This window comes from Hypoxylon fragiforme (genome assembly GCF_022984875.1).
Source record: "Hypoxylon fragiforme strain CBS 206.31 chromosome Unknown GGS25scaffold_5, whole genome shotgun sequence".
In the NCBI taxonomy this organism is placed as follows: Eukaryota; Fungi; Ascomycota; class Sordariomycetes; order Xylariales; family Hypoxylaceae; genus Hypoxylon; species Hypoxylon fragiforme.
This window is the reverse complement of record NW_026054760.1, coordinates 1,717,733-1,737,778: the sequence shown is the minus strand read 5'-3', so window position 1 is coordinate 1,737,778 and position 20,046 is coordinate 1,717,733. Positions and strand designations below refer to the sequence as shown.

Below are 20,046 nucleotides of genomic sequence, written 5' to 3'. Positions count from 1 at the left end.
TTGCCTACCAGCCTAGGTACTAGGTAGTTAGTTATATGTATTGTACAATAACTACCTTCTGCCAGTCTAGGTACCTATTCATTCCTATTACAAGATGATGTTGGAAAGGGGCTTGGCACGCCAATATGAGACTCGATTCCAAGGAACATTCCATCTTCTAGACTGCGCCGCAATAGATATAACTATTATCTACCTACCGACATACATACGTACCTGGTACTGCTGTCAGCCTGTGCCGCTCGATATTGGATAGTATCGGCATTTTGTCGATAGTTACTGCGGAACGCTAAAAGTTCGGTGACGGCCCGGACGGGCCCTAATATTACTCATTTAGTCGTGACAGGTAAGTTTTTTTTTAAGGGGGGGATTCTCTTGTCATCGCCCCGTATCGGTATCGCATCGGTATCGCATCGTATCGTATCGCATTCAAAGCCAAAACCAGAAAGTCGTCAATGCTTTTGTCGCCTCGTAGGGATATATATATAAATATGGAGATGTTCGGCAAACGACATCCGACCCATGGAAACATTGAACGTCAGGACACGTGGGTGTGCAAACTTGCGGAGAAGGCCGTCTCGATTTTTTTTTTTTTTTTTTTTTTTTTGGTTTTGGCACGGACGACGCCACCACGAACGACGTAATAACTTATTATAAGGGCTCCAGAAAAGAAGTCGGATATGAGAGCCTTAAGAAGGGGTTGATGATCGTTTATCGGAGTTACTAGTGACGGTAGTGCTTACACATCTACCAGATTTCTACCTACCTACCCGGCAGTTATTCAAACAATCCTGGATGAAGAGTTCTCGAACAAACCTTACATACACAGAGAGAGTACCGATACCATTTATTTTAGTGCTGGTAATCTTAATAAGAGTAAGGCTACGGGGGAAAATCCAGATGTCTAAACAAGGGTCATAATACATACCTACATACCCTAGGTACATATTAACTATAAGACATGATTTCATAGTTTTAGATGGCACTACGAGATATTTCGCCTAGGTAACCCTTCCAAGACCCCCAGTGATCAACCCAGGGACCCTCGCAAATAGGGGAAAAAAAAAAGGCCAGAAAGCCCCTGCTAAAAAGAAGAAGGGAGACAGACATACTGACATATGTAGTTAATTATGAATAAAAGAGACATGGTTCACCTTTCAAGCCCTACACTAACTGTGGAGTACCCATCTTGGTTCGGTGTTGCATGCCTTATCTTACCTAGGTTAGGTAGATAGTTATGGCTGTGGGTTGGAAACCGAGCGCACTGATCATTTTCAATATTCTCCATTCAGAAAAAGGTAGGTTATTAGTTAGGTAGGTAGGTAACTATGTTAGGTTGCTGAGGATGACAGCCCAACACATGCCTCTACACCTAGGTAGGCAGGTGCGGATTTTTTTTTACATCGCATCGCATAAAATTTTTTTTTTCTCATTGTAGTTATTGGCACGAACCCGGGTCCATGGGCCGGAGGTGCTGAAGGATGCATATGCATGCAGGCAGTACGACGGTGAGGCTTTCCAACGGTTTGAGAAAGGCACTGGGGAGAATTAAAAACGTCTGAAATTGTTTCAACTTAGTTACCTAACTAGTTATTTGGTACCTAAGCTTGTTAGTGCTTACATATGTACTTGCCCAGGACCCCAGGTCGCATTTCCACATTCTTCTTTTTCATAGATATATAGTAGAGGTTTTGCTGATGATTAACTACCTAGTATCGATATGGATAAATAAATACCACATATTACATGATCGAAACCACGTTAATGCCTACAAGAAAGAACGTGAAGACATCCATCACTATTTATTACAGGGACCTATTGTAGGTGTTAGTTAGTAAGTGTATAGAGCACCCCAGATCATTTAACAAAACTCCAGGGCTATAAAATCCCTCTTTACCTATTCGAGCCAGACGCTTGCAATTCAGAGGTTGCGATTGGTTGATGGTGGCCAGGATGTGTGCTATTGAGAATAAAAATAGGGGAATAGGAAAAAAAAATGGATGGATGACCTACATACATCTAGTTATCTACTGTACATATCCAGGCTTATTGTCCCAAAACACGCCTCGCAAATGTGTTTCACTTTACCGGGTTCGTTCACATGGAAATTGTCAAATACACCACCAATGGAGGTAGGTAGGTTTGTAAGCAGACACATGCTTGGGCATACATACGTCACGATTCCAGACGAACTTCAATGCCGTAGTACTTATTACATATGTAAGTGGTATTGTCTGGTAACTCTTCATGTCCGAGACCAAACCCCGAGTATTGAAGTTAATTACCTATTCATGTAAATCTCCTACTGAATCCAGTCGACATTAACTAGTTACATGCTAATTACCTAACTACGTAGTGAGTAGGTTGATATGTAATCAGCCTTATAGACAACTAAGTTACCATTCTCACACCGCCCCACCCTTTCCCTCCATTAACTTCCTACACAGTACCATGTGGCATGTGCTATGCAAATACGCTATTACCCCAGGACCACTTTGCCAGTTAATATATTAGTGCAGTTAGTGCAGTTAGTAGAGCGGAGGTTAGGCCATCAGGGGTCCTTGCACCATGGGGCAGTGCGGATTCCGGAATGGTAGGTAAGGGGGAAAAGGTTCCCACTTCCACCCATGAATTATGTAAGTTGCCTAGACCTAGCAAGTACATAGTAAAGAACTTATCCCCAAGACAAGGTCAAGTCATAATGTTACGCACCCAACCAAACCAGTCTCTCATTCCTTCATTCGCATTGTCTAACCTGCCTAGAATCTGTTATAGTATCTATATACTATCTATTAGCTCTATGACATCGCAAGCTGAGTTGGGTGCCTAACTAATGTTCAACGGTGGTTTGGCTAGTATAAGATAGGATGATCGTCGATATTGATAGACAAAGTTGGTGAAGAGAGTAATAAGTGTTTGAACTCCGATAGTGCCATGTGAGCCTCCCCCATCCCCCCCCCCCCCCCCCCCCCCCAGCCTAGCCTGGTCTCCATTTATGCATAATGCCATTACTGTGTAAAACATACCTAGGTGAGAGCCCCTAGTGCAGTCGTATTGTATGTACCTCGTGAGCCGGCATTTCATTCCGATCAAGCCAATGACACCGCACCATTCCGCTTTGTCTCATTCCCACCTTGAAGTGAGTTCAGCTCGATGATGGCTAGGGTGGGTCATATGCCAAATAAGGTCGTTTCCGACCATCATCATAAGTATCAATCACATTGATAGATAGTGTCGTTAAAATCTGAAGTAATGAAGGATTGTAAATTGTTAGTTGAACTACCTAGATGCCTAGATAGAAGATGCCGAGTTATACTGCCACGCCTTTGAGCTCCTGGTTAGAGTTGGACACTCCATCACTGGCGTTAGCCAACTCCGTCATGCTCTCCGTCTCGACATCCTTGCGCGAACTTCGGCTCGAGAGCTTAAAGGTATAGTTGCCCATTTCGCGACCGTACCGGGAATTGTTGTCGGGACGATGGCCGCCTAGGCGTGCTTTGACATCCGCAAACGTGATTTTTGCGGCTTCCCAACTAGTCGAGACGTAGATCAGGCAATTCCAGAACCCCTGGAGTGGGAGCACGATTGCGCTCATGATCTCTAGAGTCGCCGATACATCCTTCGCTTTAACGAGACCATATACACGGTTGGCCGAGGAGGGAATCCACGTAATGAGTAGTGCCGTAAAAAAGAGGATCGCACACTTCGAGTAGGACCATGCCGCATTGTTCGCCTCGTAATTCGCTCTTCGCTTTTGTGTCTTGGATCGAAATCGGCCGGTCATTGGCGTCTGTGGTAGATTATTTTGAGAGGCATTTCCTTCTTGAGTTTGACCGCTAGGCTTGTTGTCAGATGAAATCGTCACCGAATATGTTTGCTTAGTTGGGACAATCCGGCCAAACGGGGCCAGGTCGAGTTCATCTTTGTCATCTGCCGCAGATTCTCTCGTCACTGTCACCTCTGTCGTCTTCACCGAAAAGGGGTCGTCCATGGTCAGTGGCTCTGGGCCATGGGCACTGTTACTGCCGCCAAAGTGACGTAACTGCTTGCGCTTCTTGAATATCTCACCCCCTGTTCTGATATATATGAACATAGTGATCATGATGACAACCCTGAAGAAAGATTTAGCGTTATGAGACGAGTTAAGGCAACAGTTTGCGACTTCTTACCAGACCGGTCCGTAAAAAGTAGCAATCCGGAAGACGTCCCAGTCCGTGGATATCCAACACCACAAAGTCGCATTTCCATACATCCTGCTATATCCTTCCTTCCTGACAAAGATATAGGTGAGAGCGGGGACGAACGGGATGCCATAGCATAGTAAAAGATACCAAAGCTCCATCTTGCGAAGTCTGGCGGCATCGAATTTATGGTAAAAGGTCAAGTAAACATTGCACGCCATTGCCAGTGTCCAGAAAGCATCGGCAGGCATAAACCTTTGTCAATCTTTAGTAATGTGATCCAACAGAATGCTGTTCATTGCTATAAATGCTTACATCTGGATGAGGAACCCTTGGAATTGGCACCCGAAAGAGTCGAGGCTGTCAAGATATCCTCTTGACATCAGCGTTCCGACGTTAGTCATCATGTTGCCGAAGGAGGCGTAAAAGACCAGACGGTTAATAGGCTTGTGGAAGGCTTTGGAGCATAGGAAGGTGATAATGACGAAGAGCGACCCGAGCAACGAGCATCCCGAGCCAACGCGCTCGATGATGCTAATAGCCCGCAGCTGCCCTTCTGTTAAGTCGCGCGCCATCTCGGGCGACGTTATCGAATCCGAGGATTGTAGGTATATGGTTGAGACAAACAATAAACGAACTCGAGTTGGTCGGTTCGGCAAACGAAGGACGGGCCTACTAAGTTAAGGAGTGGGTGGCCGGTTAATCAAGGCCGCTAAGTGAGCCAGCTCAGTAGTGAAATGTATATGCAACTCATCGATCACAACTGAGTGCCAAAGTCCATCAAGTTGTCTAGCGCGTGGCACCAGCGTCCGGACCTCGACCGGATCTTATAACTAAACCGTCCGCTTAAGTCGGCCTCATATAAAGAATCGTAATATACAATATACTACAGGGTTCATGCCCTGCCTCTGGACGAGGGTATCGAGATGAAGTGCCTTGGAACATCTTTTGTTTTTCTCCAAGGGGGGCATAGGCCAGCAGATATGCAACAGCCGGTTCATGACCGGGATATCACCCAGAACCGCACTAAGCAAGGAGACCTATGTCAACATTGTCAAGATTCAGCTCAGGGACCAGGTGTGCAAGTTGGACACAGACTAGAGAAAAGGGTTCCGGCTTTTGGAAGGACAACCCGAACTGGAAGCCAATCAAGTGGTGCAATAGAAACGAGGAAAAGTTCTATGTCAGGTACTCTTGGGACACGGACAGACGGGGGGGAAGGTAAGCTAATGTCCACTAGCAACAGTGATTTCAAGCACGTAAGACGCTAAGGCTTATAATCTGACCTGTAGTATGTTCGCGATGGTTGCCATTTCGAACGTGTATCCGAGAACTTGCACGGTACCAGCTTGGGGTAAGGATCTAACCAATCGTGGACGGCTTGGCAAACCCCGGAGCTTGCAAGTAAATAGCCGAAACATCCAACGGCTCCGCAAAAGTATCTAAGCCATTATCTTCCCCAACTTGGCTGGCCAGGTCCCAGTTTTGTCAAGTACCGTATGTACCTTATGTATGTAGTTACATATGTCAGTATCAATGTCAAAAGCTAGCCCATGCAGGAACCAGTCCGGTTCAGGGACGTACAGTATATAATAGTATGCAAGCAGATGAGGAGAAGACCGGCGAGTCCATGTAGGATGATCTGGAAGATTGAATCAATGATGATCAATGATAGCCTTATAGAGTAGAAGAATGAGCTGTATACCAAATAGGGGGCTTTTGGAGATTTATTGCTGACGCGCGTCTGAGGGCTTGATTTGTACGTACAGTTAAAGAGTAGGTAGGTTGGTACTTAGACAACATAACATGCATGTAGTGCACTTCAATGTTGCCATACATACTACTAGTAGTAGTAGATTTGTACATAATATTGGTTTGCTAAGCGGCCTGATGCATGGCAAATGTAAGCGGCTCACGGACCTTCTCATATATATATCGTGTGCATAGGTACCTATATACCTACATGTAGGTTGGTATAGAGAAGTCAGCTTCCAAGTTTAGTTTACAGGTACATATAGTCAAGTTACCTGTCAATCCGTCGATCTTCGAGTAAGTCGTGATCATTGTTGATTATGAAGTAAAGGTGGCTTGATCACATGGCATATAGATTGTTAGAAGAAGAGAGAAAGATGTATCTGAAACAAGCTTGAATAATAAAAGATGTAGGTTAGTTAAGTAGGTGACGACTTCCACCCACATACATAGTCGTACCTACCTAACCTACATGTAGGGTACTTTTAATATGTATATTACAGTATGTGCTACGTATATTAGGTACATGGGTACGTACATAAGGTAGCACTTGCTTCTAGAGTCGGGACATTTGTTATATTCTACGAGTCAGATATTTCATCTCACCCCCAGCCCGTCTTACTCCTTTTATCCTCGTACAAGTAACTTATGCCATGTGTCATGTGCCATGTGCCATCCCTTTGCCATGTGGTCTTCTTACCCATGCCTCATCCTTATATTAATAACATTTCAATATTAAAATATCTATAATAACGTTCTTGATGCTCTCAGCTTATACTACCTACATATCTATCTACCTGGATATCACCTTCGCTCTTTTTTTCCGTTACATAAAATTCAACTACCTACGTAGCCTTACCGGGATAATTACGAAAATTCCCACGATCTAGACCTCAAAAGCTGAACACCCTCGCCAGTGCCGCCTATGCCTTAAACCTCAAGCCTGAACCTTCATTTCATATGTCACTTCCATGTACCACCACATATCATGACTTAAAGACAGTTGATATTGTGGATATAGAGGTAATTGCCATGCAAAACATGGCCAAAGGTACAGTCACCAATATAGTCAGAGAAACTTACGGCGTAGTCGCACAAAATTCAAATCAATCGAACAAGATTTGCATAGTAGCAGCTTCGCTTACAATGCATTGCCAAGCTGTCACAGGGCGGGAACCTAGAAGACGCAGAGCATCATTGTTACGCGGGGATCTCCAACATCTCCCCAGACACTATGGAAGACTTTGGAAGTTACATATAATTGACCTACATGAGAGCTGTCTTCGTTCTATCTAGCCCCCCAGGTAGTCCCAAGGTAGACCCTTGACCCAAGCCGTTTGCTGCTGTGCCGTAATTCTCCTATTAAGGCTATCTTACAGAGACCACCAGTGTGGTAGCCTTTCAACGCCTATGAAGGACCAGGATCCCGCGGTTTGTCGACCTGGTTTCCTTCTCGGAGTTTCAAGAATCCAAGACGGTTGCTTGTTCACACTATGTTACACTCCCATTAAGACTTCGCTATAGTGAGAAGATGGGCGATCTACAATCTTCAAGAGTATGGTGTATGTTTGGAGTTTTGGAACACGATGTCAAGTTCAATGTCGGCACGATGTCAGTTCCCGTAGGTACGCCTCGCGATTTCTTAGGCCGACTGCATCCCGCTCTCCTAGAACCGACTCTTTTGTTTCAACACTTGAGGCCTCAATTCTCACTCAAACAAAGATTGTGGCTCTGATATACAAGCTCCAGCATATGCCAACTGAATAAAAAGAAGCTTTGAACATACTAGTTAACCTAGACTAGTGCCAATGATCTCTCTACTTTGGTGGGCTGTTCTAGGCCCCTTATCTAGTAGGTACCTAAGTAACCTACACAGCCTACGCAACCTTGAACAACACCGTCGGTAGGTAGGTAGGCATCGCTTACATAGTAGCGTCTTTTCAACAAATGCCTATCAACCCATATCGATGTTTAGAAAACGATCTTCGTATCACGCACATTTGCCAGCTGAGAGAAAACAAGCATTTGGATGGCACCCTAAGGATGTTCCTGCGAGCCGCTTGCCAGCCAGGATACATAACCTTGGAACCCTGTTATTTTAGAGATGTGCATTATTTAGGCCTCTGTCGAATTCGAGATCCGAGCACATTACATAGTAAAGTAGAGAGCTGGGAAATGCCGAATATCCAGCTTAGGAGAAGGGTGCGATGATAACAGCAGATATTCATATTCTCTTCATCTGCCAAAGGAAACGAACTAGCTATTAATCATACGTAACTAATAGAACGGCTCTTAGTTCCTTTGAAATTCATCTAGATATGGCATAAGGGTGACGGCCTTTCTATGTAAGGGGTCAGTAAGTGGGTAACAAACAACCTTAAAGTCACAACATGTAAACTTGGAGCATCAATATGGATGACATCCAGGCCTACCCCATGGTGTAAAATTTCTTCTCGAGAGAAAAATAGAGACACTTTCGAAGCTTAGCATTGGTAAGTGGTCGAGTTGAAGATGTCCCTAGGCCAGCTCGATTTTCCAAGCAACCCTACTACCCATCTAACCGCCTCTTCCCTTGAACAGGGTGGTATAATGGGAAAGGCTAAAAAAAGATCACAAGATTGATTTCAATCCCGCGTATACCCCCTTTAATGATGATTTTGGTGCCAGGCCATTTCACAGCCTTCTTGCCCCCCTTAGTCATATGGAATCAGCCACCTCCTATCCCAAAGCTTGTTCACACACTTAGGGAGAACGGGGGTTATGTCATCTTATTGACACTTATCGGCGGTCGAACTAGGTCTCACGGCAAATCATCGCTAGAATATACAAAGGCCTAGAGCTTTTCATAACTGACACCTGTGTCAGACGCTATTCACATCTTCAACTAAGGCGCTGCCGACCTTCACATTCGCCATTGTCCGTTTAGAAACCCATGAGAACGCTTGCATGACTACTGACGAATTCCCCCTTGCAAGCTGGCCCCTTCTTTGTCCTGTCCATCTAATAAGACGACTCAGGTGCCCCTCGTTCTAGAAGACTTCTAGATCTCGCGATTTCCACGAGATTTTGATCTCTAATAGGTAACCTAGGTAATTCTACCTGGTAAACAATTCGTAGCCTGTAAAGAGTAAGGAAAAACTCGTCACTTTATCCACGATGGTCCCTTTCTTTTTTGTCTTCTGGAACACTCCTGAATTTTATCTTACAACCATGAAGTTGTTGACTCCGCGTCCCTTTCAAATGCTCGAGCCGGTGAAGCATACAAGATGGAGAAAGCCTCCTTTAAGAATCGCCAGGCTCCCTCCCGGCCCGCCTGATATACTGCGGTGCCCAATATATTCATGACAGAAACTCTCTCGGTAAGAGTTCCAACGAATCTGGGTCTTCGTAGAGTTCATGGAGACCGAAACTTGAAGGACTAGCTACATCCATAGGTAGCTTACGAAGTCAAACAACCGAGAGATCTTGTAGCTGAGGTGCAAAAATAAAAAATAAAAAAAATAGCAAAGCCTCTAAACCTCCATTGTAACCAGCATGACGAATAAGGGGAGCAAGTCTCGGCACTTTAAAGTCCGCACCAACCATAGACCTGGGTCACGAACCGTACACTTCGACGACGACTACCCGATGAACGGCGTAGATGCATCTCCTGCGAAGAAACATCACCCACAGAACAAGAAGGCAGCCAAGGGGAAAACCCCCCAAGGCCAAAACCAAAGCGCACCATGGCACGGCTGGAACAGCAACAGCAACAGCAACCCCCCAGATCAACACAGGCACAACAACCCAAACCAGCGTAACAACAAGAACGGCAACAACAATAACAACAAAAATCCTAACAAGCATAATCGAAACCGCGGCCGCAACAACCGAAACAACAATAAAGACGCCGACGCCGACGACGAAAACAACGGTGACGACAGCGGCATATTCGGGGGGCCCTCCCCAGCACCCTTCCCACCCCGCAAGAACTGCAGCAAAACCCCCAACCACAACAGTCATAACCATAACCGCAACACCAACACCCCCACCACCAACAAAACCATCCGCTTCTGCACCGAATGCCGCGACGTCCGGCGCGCAAACCTGCACTTCCGCGACTGGGCCGCGCGCGCGCTGCAGCGATACAGCGAGAAGTTCAGCGCCTGGGCCGAGGACGCGGGGGTGGGCTTCAACACGGGCGACGAGATGGACTGGCAGCCCGAGCCCGTCGTCCGCGTGCTGCTCGTCACGCCCAACTTTTCGCCCCCGCCTTCTCCCGCCCTGGCGTCTGCGCAGACACAACAAATGCTGAATCATCACTACTATCATAGCAATAATAACAACAACAATAACAACAACAACAACAACGGCATAGGACCGATCCCGAAACCGGGGCCCTGGGCCTGGCCGCCCTTCTCCGGCGGCACGACGGGCGATTTCTGGCCGTTCGGCACCCCGAACAACTCCTCCTCGTCCTCCTCCGTAGCCAAGCCCGCCATCAAATGGCCGCCCCAACCACCAACAGCACCAGCAGGAGGAGGGAGCGCATTTGGTACATCCAGCAGTGATAATGCAAATCATGGTGGTTACGAAGGCGGTCCCATGCCCGTATCCGGCTTCGGGATCATCGGCGCCACAGCAGCGGCGGGGAGCCAGCTGCTGCCGACGGCGCCGGGCCTGCGATGGATAGAGGGGATGAGTGGCGGGGTGGACGACCCGGGGATCCCGACACGGACGGCGGCGCAGACGCCGGCGGTGACGAGCACGTGTAACGAGGGTTTTAGGACGACGCTGAGTACATGTTGTCAGAATAAGGGGATGTTCGATTGATATGTATCACGTAGCCTGATCAGTTTGAGCGGATGGGGAAGAGGGAGATGGGTTGGTATAACCCATCAAATACCTTAGGCGCGCTGGGGTTATGTCTAATGGGGGAGTAAGGGGGTATCGGATACTACGACTGCACTGAATGGAAACCTACCTCTAGTGGTTATCTATTTCACAGTATCGCAGAAGCACCTACGATGGCAAAACGGAACAAGCGACCAGTTATCTCAGACGTGGCCTGCGTCAAATCATCGGTCAGTCAATCCATGTCTCGACTTTCACGAGTTTTGCTGACTCACGATAGAGGTGGACTGAGAATGACGGAAAAGACGTTGAACGGATGAGACTATAACCTGGAGAGTATCACTAGCAAAGCAGCAAAGGCAAACTTTTGTATAACAGGACTGAAATAGACAAAATACACGGGGGTCGAGTTGCCTATTTGTAATATTGACCAGAGACTTTGTTCCCATTGGAACTATGCGATGCATAGAAAAGAATTAGCAAAAAAGATCCCACCCTCCGAACGCCTAGTCGCCATTGCCTGATGGGAATAACTCCATCCCGTGAACCGTGTGGATTATGATTGTCACATCAAGACCGTAATACAACATATGATAGATTGCTCCTCAGCCCCTATACTATGTTATGTTTACTTCGCTTCTTGGTATTGACCAATCACAATACAATGGTCTCGTTCATAGGGTTCTAGTAGAAATGGTCAGTTAAGAACAAGTAGTTTCCAATATATGGGATTTGGAGGCTGAATACCTAGTGTTAGCTGTTCCTGGGGCTTGATGCGCTCAGCTCTCAGCTTCTGTACTTCCTGTGCGAAGACGGCTTCAGGAGCAGCTGTACTGTCGATACAGTTGGCCTTGATAGAAATGACAACACCTCCGCCAACCTTCAAGAACAGACCCGCATTCAGAGCGACGATACGTGCTTGATCAGGCTGGGCAACATCGGCAAAGATACAGTCAACCATGGGCACGAGCATGCGGTACTTCATAGGATGTCGGGCATCCTCGACAATAGGAATGACATTAGTTCGGTTCTGGGCCATGTTGACAAGATCACGGCCAGATCGGTGGGAGAATTCAACAGCGTAGACGTTTCCGGTAGGGCCAACGATATCGGAAACGTGAGAGACTGAGGTTCCAGAAGCAGCGCCTAGGTACAAGACCTTGGAGCCGGGCTTCATGTAGATGTTGTCAATACCACCAATGATACCAGCGGCCAACTTGGATCGGAAAGGGTTCCAAATTCGATACTCGACCTTGGTGGTGATGGGAGTGCCATCCTCGCCTTTAGATGTGGCATCGACAGTAACTCGCTTCTCGCCGTAGACCTCGATACCAGGAGCAACGCTTCGGGTGAGCAGGTGATCTTCCTTACCCCGCGAGACGAAAACACCTTCGTGACGGTGGGGTTCCTACGAGATGTTTTTTTTAGCAAGACATGAAAAGAATCACAAGGTATCAAGCTATCACTTACGACGACAACCCTCGCACCACCTCGTGCACCACCACGTCCACCACCACGGGGTGCACCACGGGGTGCACCACGACCTCCTCTAGGAGGACCACCACGGCCACCAAAGCCACCGCCGCCGCGACCACCACCAAAGCCGCCTCGTCCACCACCTATGATGAGATTGGGTTAGTTTTCTCATTCTCCATGGCTTCTTGAAAGGAATCCCTATATAATTTAGACTTACCTCGCGGGGCTCCACGAGAACCTCCTCGTCCACCTCGGTCACCAAAGCCGCCTCTGTCACCGAAGCCACCTCGACCACCACCACCACGGCCACCGCCTCTGCCGCCTCTCGGTGCGAAACCCATTATTTAATTAGGGTTTGTGTGGTATTAAGAGATTATGTAGGGATTTGCGACAAAATTATCGCGTATTTTGTCGCGTTGTATGTTTGGATGGAGGGTATTGTAGAAGAAGATTGAAAATTTCAATGCAAGTGTTGAGCACTGGCAGCAGACTTTGTTCGTCAGGCTTGGGAAAAGAAAAAAAAAATTTACTGGAGCTATCGGTATCTCTTAGCTTAGAGTCGCATTGGAATTGAGAATCCGTATTGGCCCGAGCTTCTTTTACTCTTTACCAAACCTTGAAACCACCGACAATTTACCGTTGATAAGCTGATTAGTGATAAAATTTTGATAGCATAATATCACTCGTATCGATAGCTAAGATTACTAGTGAGTCTAACCAAATGTAGTTAGAATGTTAAAACTTCAACGGTTAAGAGGCCAAAAAGTACGTACCGCACAGGGCAGTAAGCGAGAGGGCACAATTCAATTTTCCACAATTTGGAACTTTCCCCAACTTGATTGAACTTCGCGAAATTCTTCATTTCATACAACGACACCGAGTCCATCTCCAATTCCACAACATCCACCCAGCAGCAAAGATGGTACGTTCTATACTCCCGATGAATTACACTGTATACTCGATAGCGTTTCATTCCGCAATTCTTGAAACGTCGTCAATTTGTCGCTGAGAAAATCTACGTTTTGTCGCTATACGAATTATCTATCATAATGTCGGGGATCAGAAATGGACGAAGAGCAATGAAAAGGCTAGATAACTAATGGGCATTCTCTTCAATAGGTTCGATACGCTGCCACCGAAATTGACTCCGCGAAGTCGGCCCGCGCCCGCGGCGCTTACCTGCGCGTTTCGTTCAAGAACACCAGAGAGACTGCCCAAGCCATCAACGGCTGGAAGTTGACCCGCGCTGTTACGTTCCTCGAGAACGTTAAGGAGAAGACTGAAGCCGTCCCCATGCGACGATATGCCGGCAGCACTGGCCGAACCGCCCAAGGTACGTTTAATCAGATGTTGGCTTGGTGCAATATCAGGCGGGACATTAGTCAAAGAAGCGAGGAAAACCTGTTGAAGAGAAATGGGAATCAGACGAGCTATGGCTATTACAAGAATAATGCGGGCTAACATGATTTGGCATAACACAGGCAAGCAGTTCGGTGTCTCCAAGGCTCGATGGCCCGTAAAGTCCGCCGAGTTCCTACTCGGTTTACTCAAGAACGCCGAGTCCAACGCTGATGCCAAGGGTCTCGATACCAGCAACTTGATCGTCAAGCACATCCAGGTCAACCAGGCACCCAAGCAAAGACGACGAACGTACCGAGCCCACGGTCGTGTATGTCACCACAGTTCAACCCGTTGTCAAGGATTGATTTCACTAACAATATCATAGATCAACCCGTACATGTCGAACCCGTGCCACATTGAGCTCATCCTAACCGAAGGCGAGGAGACTGTCCAGAAGTCAGAGGCTGTTGCCGGACGTGAATCCGCACATCTGAGCTCGCGACAACGCGGCACTCGTATCCGCCAGGCCATCACTGCCTCATAGATTGATATCTACGCGAAGGGGGCAAGGATGTGACGATTAATGGAGATATTTGGGGTTCAAGTTGCTTTTCACTCTAGGTGTCAAGGCGGTCGTAAAGCATGGGTCTAGGTTTCCGGCATGCAACTCGCGAATAAAATCTTCGTGGATTCCCCAATACCAAAAAGTTTCAGAACAGTTTTCCGTTTATATCGTCTTGCTTGTGTCCAATGTGATGCTCTGTGTGCTTAAGACTTGCTTCCTTTTACGACTAGTATGAAACGTATTAGGCATAAAGGTGCATATCAAGACCGAGATGAAGTCGGACTTGAGCTGTCACTCCTACGTGTTTAATAGTCATGAAGCCTTACGGTCACTTATCAAATCCATGCTATAAAAGAACTCTCAAAATGTAGCACATTTCATTTACTTGGGGACCTCTGCTCTCCATAAGAGAAAATAGGTATCACCTACTGAATAATAGGCAAAGTAATGGATCTGAAAGAATCCATGAAATGAACACTGCTGCCACACAGCACGCCCAACTATCGTACATCCCAACACGGATTCATGGAGTTGAAAGCAAATACCAAATACCAAATAGGTATTTGTCATTCGCCTCTTCTCAAAATTATCCATCCATGTTCCTGAAAAACTTCTTTTCCTAGGCCCATCATTATTATCCATTATCTTGACAAAGAGAACCAACCCATCGAGCTTTTACTTCGTAAAAGATCGAAGAGTTCCCTAACCTAGCCGCCCAGTAGTAACCATTAACACCGTTATCCCATGCAGATATGTACTCGGAATTTGCGCAAAATTCCGAGAATATTTACTGCTTTCCTTGTCAATTTCGTAACGTAACTTCGTCCAGTAGTCGTAATAAACAGCCTTTGCAGAAAGCGCAGGTGGATCAATTCCAAACGCCTCTATCCGTATCCGTTGGTTTCCCTTTTGGGGAGGGGTATCTTTTCCGTTCGTGAGAATCGTTATCATTTTTACTCGTCTTTCTTTCTCTCTTCATTATTTACCCCTTTCTACCCCTCAGTGTAATTTCGCCCTTTGGTGGTTCATTTCGTTCCTTGCCTTCGCGTATAGAAGTCGTTGGTTGATCGGAGGACGAGATGAAACGACGAAACCCCCTTTTTCCCCGTTTCCCCTTTTCCTCATTCCGTAGACGTATTGGAAGGGGGAAGTGGACATGGGGAAAACAAGAACAGAAACAAACACACAAGGAAATAACTCAACGAAGAACGAAAAAAAACAATGCGATGATTAAACCGTTTAAAACAGCAGTGAGGGTTGGAGGTGGTTGGTGGAAGGGGGGTTTTTTTTTGCAATTTTTTCTTTTCAAGTTTTTTTGGTGGTTTTTTGGTTTTTCTTTTCCATCTCTAGGTAGACACGTTCAGTACCGAGATGTGCTCATGATCCGATTATTGTGAGGAAACGAGTAAAGATGGTTGCCGGGATCAATGAGAATGCCTAGTTCGTAGGCAGAAAGGAGAACGACTCTCTGCAATAATATCGTCTCGTGAAGGCCGAGTCCGTTCTCTTTCTCCCTCCCTCTCTCTTCCTAGTGTGTTTCAGGCCAATTTCATCATATTTGGGCGTCAGGTTATCGTAATCATATACAGCCCAAAGTCACCGAAATGACGATGACCGCTCAAGCCTCGCCAAGGGCGCCGCCACCCATGGGCGTATCATAGCCCGCGATTCTCTCGAGCGTGCACATGATAGTGTTGAGATGGGTGCTGTCGTCGTAGTGGCGGTCGAAGAAATCAGCGTGATTGTTGTAGTCGACGGGGTCACTGGGCTCCGCGTTTGCTCCTCCTCCTCCGCCGCCGGCGTAGATGTCGGAGTCGGGCTCGTACTCGATGACGCCGGAGAAGCGGCCGAGGCCGGGGGAAACGACGCCGTCGCGGCGCGCGGCGGCGATCATGGCCTCGTCGTAGACACCGTGCCAGGTGTTGGTGAAGCCGAAGACCTCGTTCATGTTCGCCATCTCCCACGGGTCCATGTGGTTGTAGATGCGCGCCAGGTGGCGGTCGAGGTTGGGCTGCTGGAACTGCTGCCCAGACCCGGGCCCTTGGCGGCGGGGCATGCGCAGGCCTCCGTCCGCCAACATGTCGCCGACCAGCTGCGCCACGGGGGGTAGGTGGTTTGGCCTCATGCGGTGCGGCAGCTGCAGGAAGCGGCGTTCCGAGATGAAGCGCTTGTCGTGGATCGTGACATATCCGCAGGACTTGAAGGACAGTCGTTTCAGCTTTAGTTCCTTCTTGATCACCATTGGCGGCGCGATACCGCCCATTTTCTCCAGGAAGGCGAGCTGCTTGATCGTGACGTTGGGCGTCAGCATGTCGATGACGGAGCTCCAAGACAGATACAGAGGCAGGCGAAGGGGATAGTGAGCCGGTGGACCGGCATTCTGCGCCGCGGGATTATTATTGTTATCCGCCTCATCACCAGGCAATATGTCCGTATCATCCATAAGTTGGCGCATGATGGGTGGGCCAGAGAGTGAGACGGTCTCAAGCTCCAGTGACTCGAGGACGTGCTCCTTGGACATCAGATACATGATGCGATAGAAGATGTTGGGCGCGAACCAGCAGTTCTTCAGCGACAAGTGGGTGATGTGCGGAAGCACGAGAATGTTTGACCGAGACGAATTGATCACCTGGCGATGCTCCAGCAGGAACGGCGCTGGCAGGACAAAACAGCCGCGTTGGGCGTATCCAGGTGCGAGTTCGCCACCGCACAGCCACTCGAAGTGAAGGTGCGTGATCCGTGGCCGCTTGCCGATGTAGTTGCGCAACAAATGAACGACCTTGGGGATAGCCTGAGTGGGATAGACCTGCCGGGCCACAACGGTGTACTTGTCAAACTGCTCCAGCTCTCGCCAGTCTGGCACGACGCCCAGTGCGACCTCGGACAGCTGTGGCATCGCGTCCCAAAAATGGTCGTGGCACAACAAGTGGATGAAGAAGCTCGGGATCCGTGCGATGTTGAGCTTGGCCAAGTTCTGGAAGACATGGCTTCGACCGATGATGGTCATCTGGAAAGACTGGATGACGGCTTGCTGAGCGGACAGGTGCTTGTGCAAGTATCGCTTCTGTGTTTCCGTCAGCTGGTCGGGCTGTAGACGGATCTTGTCGTTCAGTCGGAATTCGCGAGCAACGTCTCGGCCCGGGTAGCGGTTCTTGGGAAGATAGGTCGGCTGGCGCTCGTCGCGTGCCCAAGTCTTCGCGTTGCCGCCCTCTCGGAGAATGAGGCTCAAGATCATGTCTGACATCTCGGAAGGATCGACGCCCTGAGCCGCGAGCTTTCGCTCCAGCATCTCGACTCGATACGGCTTATCAAACTCGACGCCGAGGTCCGTGATAGGAGTGTCTCGCGCGACGTTGGAGCCGCCAAAGATGGGGCCTGGTCCGGGAGGCTGAAGAGGGTTGATGTCAGGGCCTTGGAGATAGCCCAAGCCTCCGTTACAGGACAGGGCAAGCTCTCGGACATTGTGCAGGCTCTCCATGATGCGGAACGCACCGCCCTGCATCTTCTCAATGGACTGAGTAAACTTCTCGAGAGCCGAGTCGATGGCAAAGTCCTTCTTGGCGGGCCAGCGGAAGATGCCCCAAGGGCGGATCTCGACATCTTCGAGATCGCCGTCGATCGGGCTGGCGATCTCGCTCTCGCTCAGCTCGAGGGCAAGTCCGAATCGGAAGATGTCAGGCGCGAAGGCCAGGAACGTCTCGGTGTCGATAAGTTTGTCAAGGGATTTCAGGCTCTGCTTCTCGTAATGGCCGTGGTCAAATCGCATGCTGAGCTCCGGTCCAACGCGGAGAACGATACGTCGGAGGTAGAAGCAAGTCAACTTCATGTTGAACTCGCGGTTGACAAGTCGCATTTTGGCAACATCTTTGCGAGGCAAGTGCTTGGCGATCATGACAAAGATCTCAATGGGCACATGTCGCGGGCGCCAGCCTGGGCCGACAACTTCTAGAGAGCAAGTTAGTAATCATGTAGTTATATAATTATACCATGTACATGTGTGGCAACAACGGATTGGGTATAGGATCACATGATATAACTCGAGAAAAGCTATATCATTTCCTACCCATAGCCGTCTGTGATATGGATGGATTAGTATAAGAAAGAAGGCTTTGCTTACCAGTAGAAGTAATGGCGTCCATTATGAACGCGAGACAGGAAGACTCGATACAACCGTTATATCGATGACTGAGTCAACGGTAAATATTAGGATTGAGGCCACTGAGCAAGCCAAGCTTGTTTGCCGTTGTGGTCAATAATGAACAATACAAGTGAAGAGTATTGCTACTAGAAGCGAGCGACGAGGGTCAGTTCAATAGTCGATCAAGCTTCTGTATAGGTGCTTGAAGGATATCAAGGTGTAGAACAAGTGAAGGTCTGAAGGGAAGGAATGTGGGAATATTTTCCAGTGAAGCCAACAGGCCAACAAGAGTGCCAGGTCAGCCAAAGCAAGATGAGTGTGTTGTATGATGTCTCATACAGACAAAAAAAGGATTAAGTGTATGTGCAAGAGCAAGGAATGTGGGTGTATGAAGGAGTGTGTAGGTAGGAGAGAAGAAATGAAAATTTGCAAATGTGCTGGAGAGGTGGGAGATTAAATAGAAATCAGAATGTGGGTGATTGGAAAAACTTTCAGATTAAATAGAGCTCAGAGGAATAGAACTAACCTATAGGCCACTGTCGACAGTTGGCAATACAGGGCCACAGTGGTAAATGGAAGAACAATGATGAGTAGGCGGGTCCAGGTCGATAAACGACGATGCGGTCGACGATAGTGCCCAGTAGTTTACGATCAGGCGGGGCGTCGAGGTAGTCGAAAGGGAGATGTCGATAGTTGGTCGTTGAAAGTCAGTACGGCGAGATGGTAAGGGCTTCAACGACTCCCTTAGAATATACCTACTAGACAGGTGATAAAGAACAAACACCAGGTAGGGTAATTGAGAGTACCAGAAGTGAGGGTATGGCCGTTATATAACGACAGGTAGAAGAGTGACAATGAATGAGGATCAACGAAATTGAATTGAATAAGAAACGGAAAAAAGCGTAGGTAGGGACGTTGATATCTCCACTCAGTTCCAGACACTGAGTTTAATCTTGATATCCACCCAACCAAGGTAGCTCCCAATCGGTGACTTCATATATTGGCAAGGTCACGGGGCTGACGAGAAAGGCTGTGTAGCCTTCTTCCTAGAAAGCAGGTAAGTACCAAGACTATTCACATACGACGTAGGTAGGCAGACTCACTTTCACTCCCCCCTATATGCCAATAACAAGTTGTATTATTTTTATCTTCAATATTAAAAAGAGGTGTTGTCTGTTAGGAACGACGTTAAGAGTGCGGTTGAGCCTCAATCTTGGCGCCGTCTGTGCTGTATGGAGTAAAGAACATGTAAGTCGTAAGATTCACCCCGGAGTCTGGTCCCCGTTTATGTCCCCGTTTAAATATCGATATTTAAGATTCTACCAAGTTCCTACAAACTCAAGGCGGTATCTCTAATGCTAGCTAGGTATCTTCCAATGTACTGTTCCAAATGGCACTGGGTGGACACTGGGTGGACATAGGGTGGGCACCGAGGGCCACCATGTGACATTCACGGGTGCTTTTATACCTGAGGTTGAGTTTTGACCCTTTATGCTTATTTACTTACCCTAAGTATATAGGTTTTCTGTGTGAATGATCAATGTATGAGCCAGCATGTCCATGACCACCAGCTGCTTACCTTGAAAAGGTTCAGTAAAACCCTTGAATGTTTGTGCAACAAACCTTTCTCGTTTCAAGGTAAACCACTTGTAACTCACCTTTCATAATGCTAAATAGTCCATATACCGTATTAAGGGGAGGTGGTCTCTGATTCTTCCTCCTCATGGCCCCATGTTTTAACAGTGAAGGAAGAAAACGTAGAG

The 20,046-nt window shown here is 47.7% G+C and overlaps 5 protein-coding genes across 5 annotated transcripts; 2 read left to right on the top strand and 3 right to left on the bottom strand.

The window, feature by feature from the left end:
- Positions 1-3,194: 3,194 nt before the first annotated feature.
- GGS25DRAFT_280505 (family A G protein-coupled receptor-like protein) lies at positions 3,195-5,180 on the bottom strand. The gene is made up of 3 exons (XM_049257461.1): positions 4,494-5,180; positions 4,167-4,433; positions 3,195-4,109 (listed from the first exon to the last, which is right to left on the bottom strand). Exons 1-3 carry the CDS (start codon positions 4,751-4,753, stop codon positions 3,308-3,310), a joined length of 1,329 nt encoding a protein of 442 aa, XP_049116663.1. The 5' UTR covers positions 4,754-5,180; the 3' UTR covers positions 3,195-3,307.
- A 4,284-nt stretch (positions 5,181-9,464) lies between these two features.
- GGS25DRAFT_531598 (uncharacterized protein) lies at positions 9,465-11,345 on the top strand (the record flags this gene model as incomplete). The annotated part of the gene is made up of 3 exons (XM_049265509.1): positions 9,465-10,707; positions 10,854-10,993; positions 11,044-11,345. 3 exons carry the CDS (start codon positions 9,465-9,467, stop codon positions 11,089-11,091), a joined length of 1,431 nt encoding a protein of 476 aa, XP_049116662.1. The 3' UTR covers positions 11,092-11,345.
- Positions 11,346-11,391: 46 nt separating this feature from the next.
- GGS25DRAFT_521688 (Fibrillarin) lies at positions 11,392-12,580 on the bottom strand (the record flags this gene model as incomplete). The annotated part of the gene is made up of 4 exons (XM_049264093.1): positions 11,392-11,447; positions 11,511-12,171; positions 12,234-12,382; positions 12,457-12,580. The coding sequence occupies 4 exons, from the start codon at positions 12,578-12,580 to the stop codon at positions 11,392-11,394; spliced, it is 990 nt and encodes a 329-aa protein (XP_049116661.1).
- A 454-nt stretch (positions 12,581-13,034) lies between these two features.
- Positions 13,035-14,503, top strand: GGS25DRAFT_490607 (60S ribosomal protein L17). Its single transcript, XM_049261015.1, has 4 exons — positions 13,035-13,161; positions 13,359-13,572; positions 13,721-13,908; positions 13,966-14,503. The coding sequence occupies exons 1-4, from the start codon at positions 13,159-13,161 to the stop codon at positions 14,122-14,124; spliced, it is 564 nt and encodes a 187-aa protein (XP_049116660.1). The 5' UTR covers positions 13,035-13,158; the 3' UTR covers positions 14,125-14,503.
- A 1,149-nt stretch (positions 14,504-15,652) lies between these two features.
- Positions 15,653-18,432, bottom strand: GGS25DRAFT_280393 (uncharacterized protein). The gene is made up of 2 exons (XM_049257459.1): positions 18,263-18,432; positions 15,653-18,090 (listed from the first exon to the last, which is right to left on the bottom strand). Exons 1-2 carry the CDS (start codon positions 18,282-18,284, stop codon positions 15,764-15,766), a joined length of 2,349 nt encoding a protein of 782 aa, XP_049116659.1. The 5' UTR covers positions 18,285-18,432; the 3' UTR covers positions 15,653-15,763.
- Positions 18,433-20,046: the final 1,614 nt, after the last annotated feature.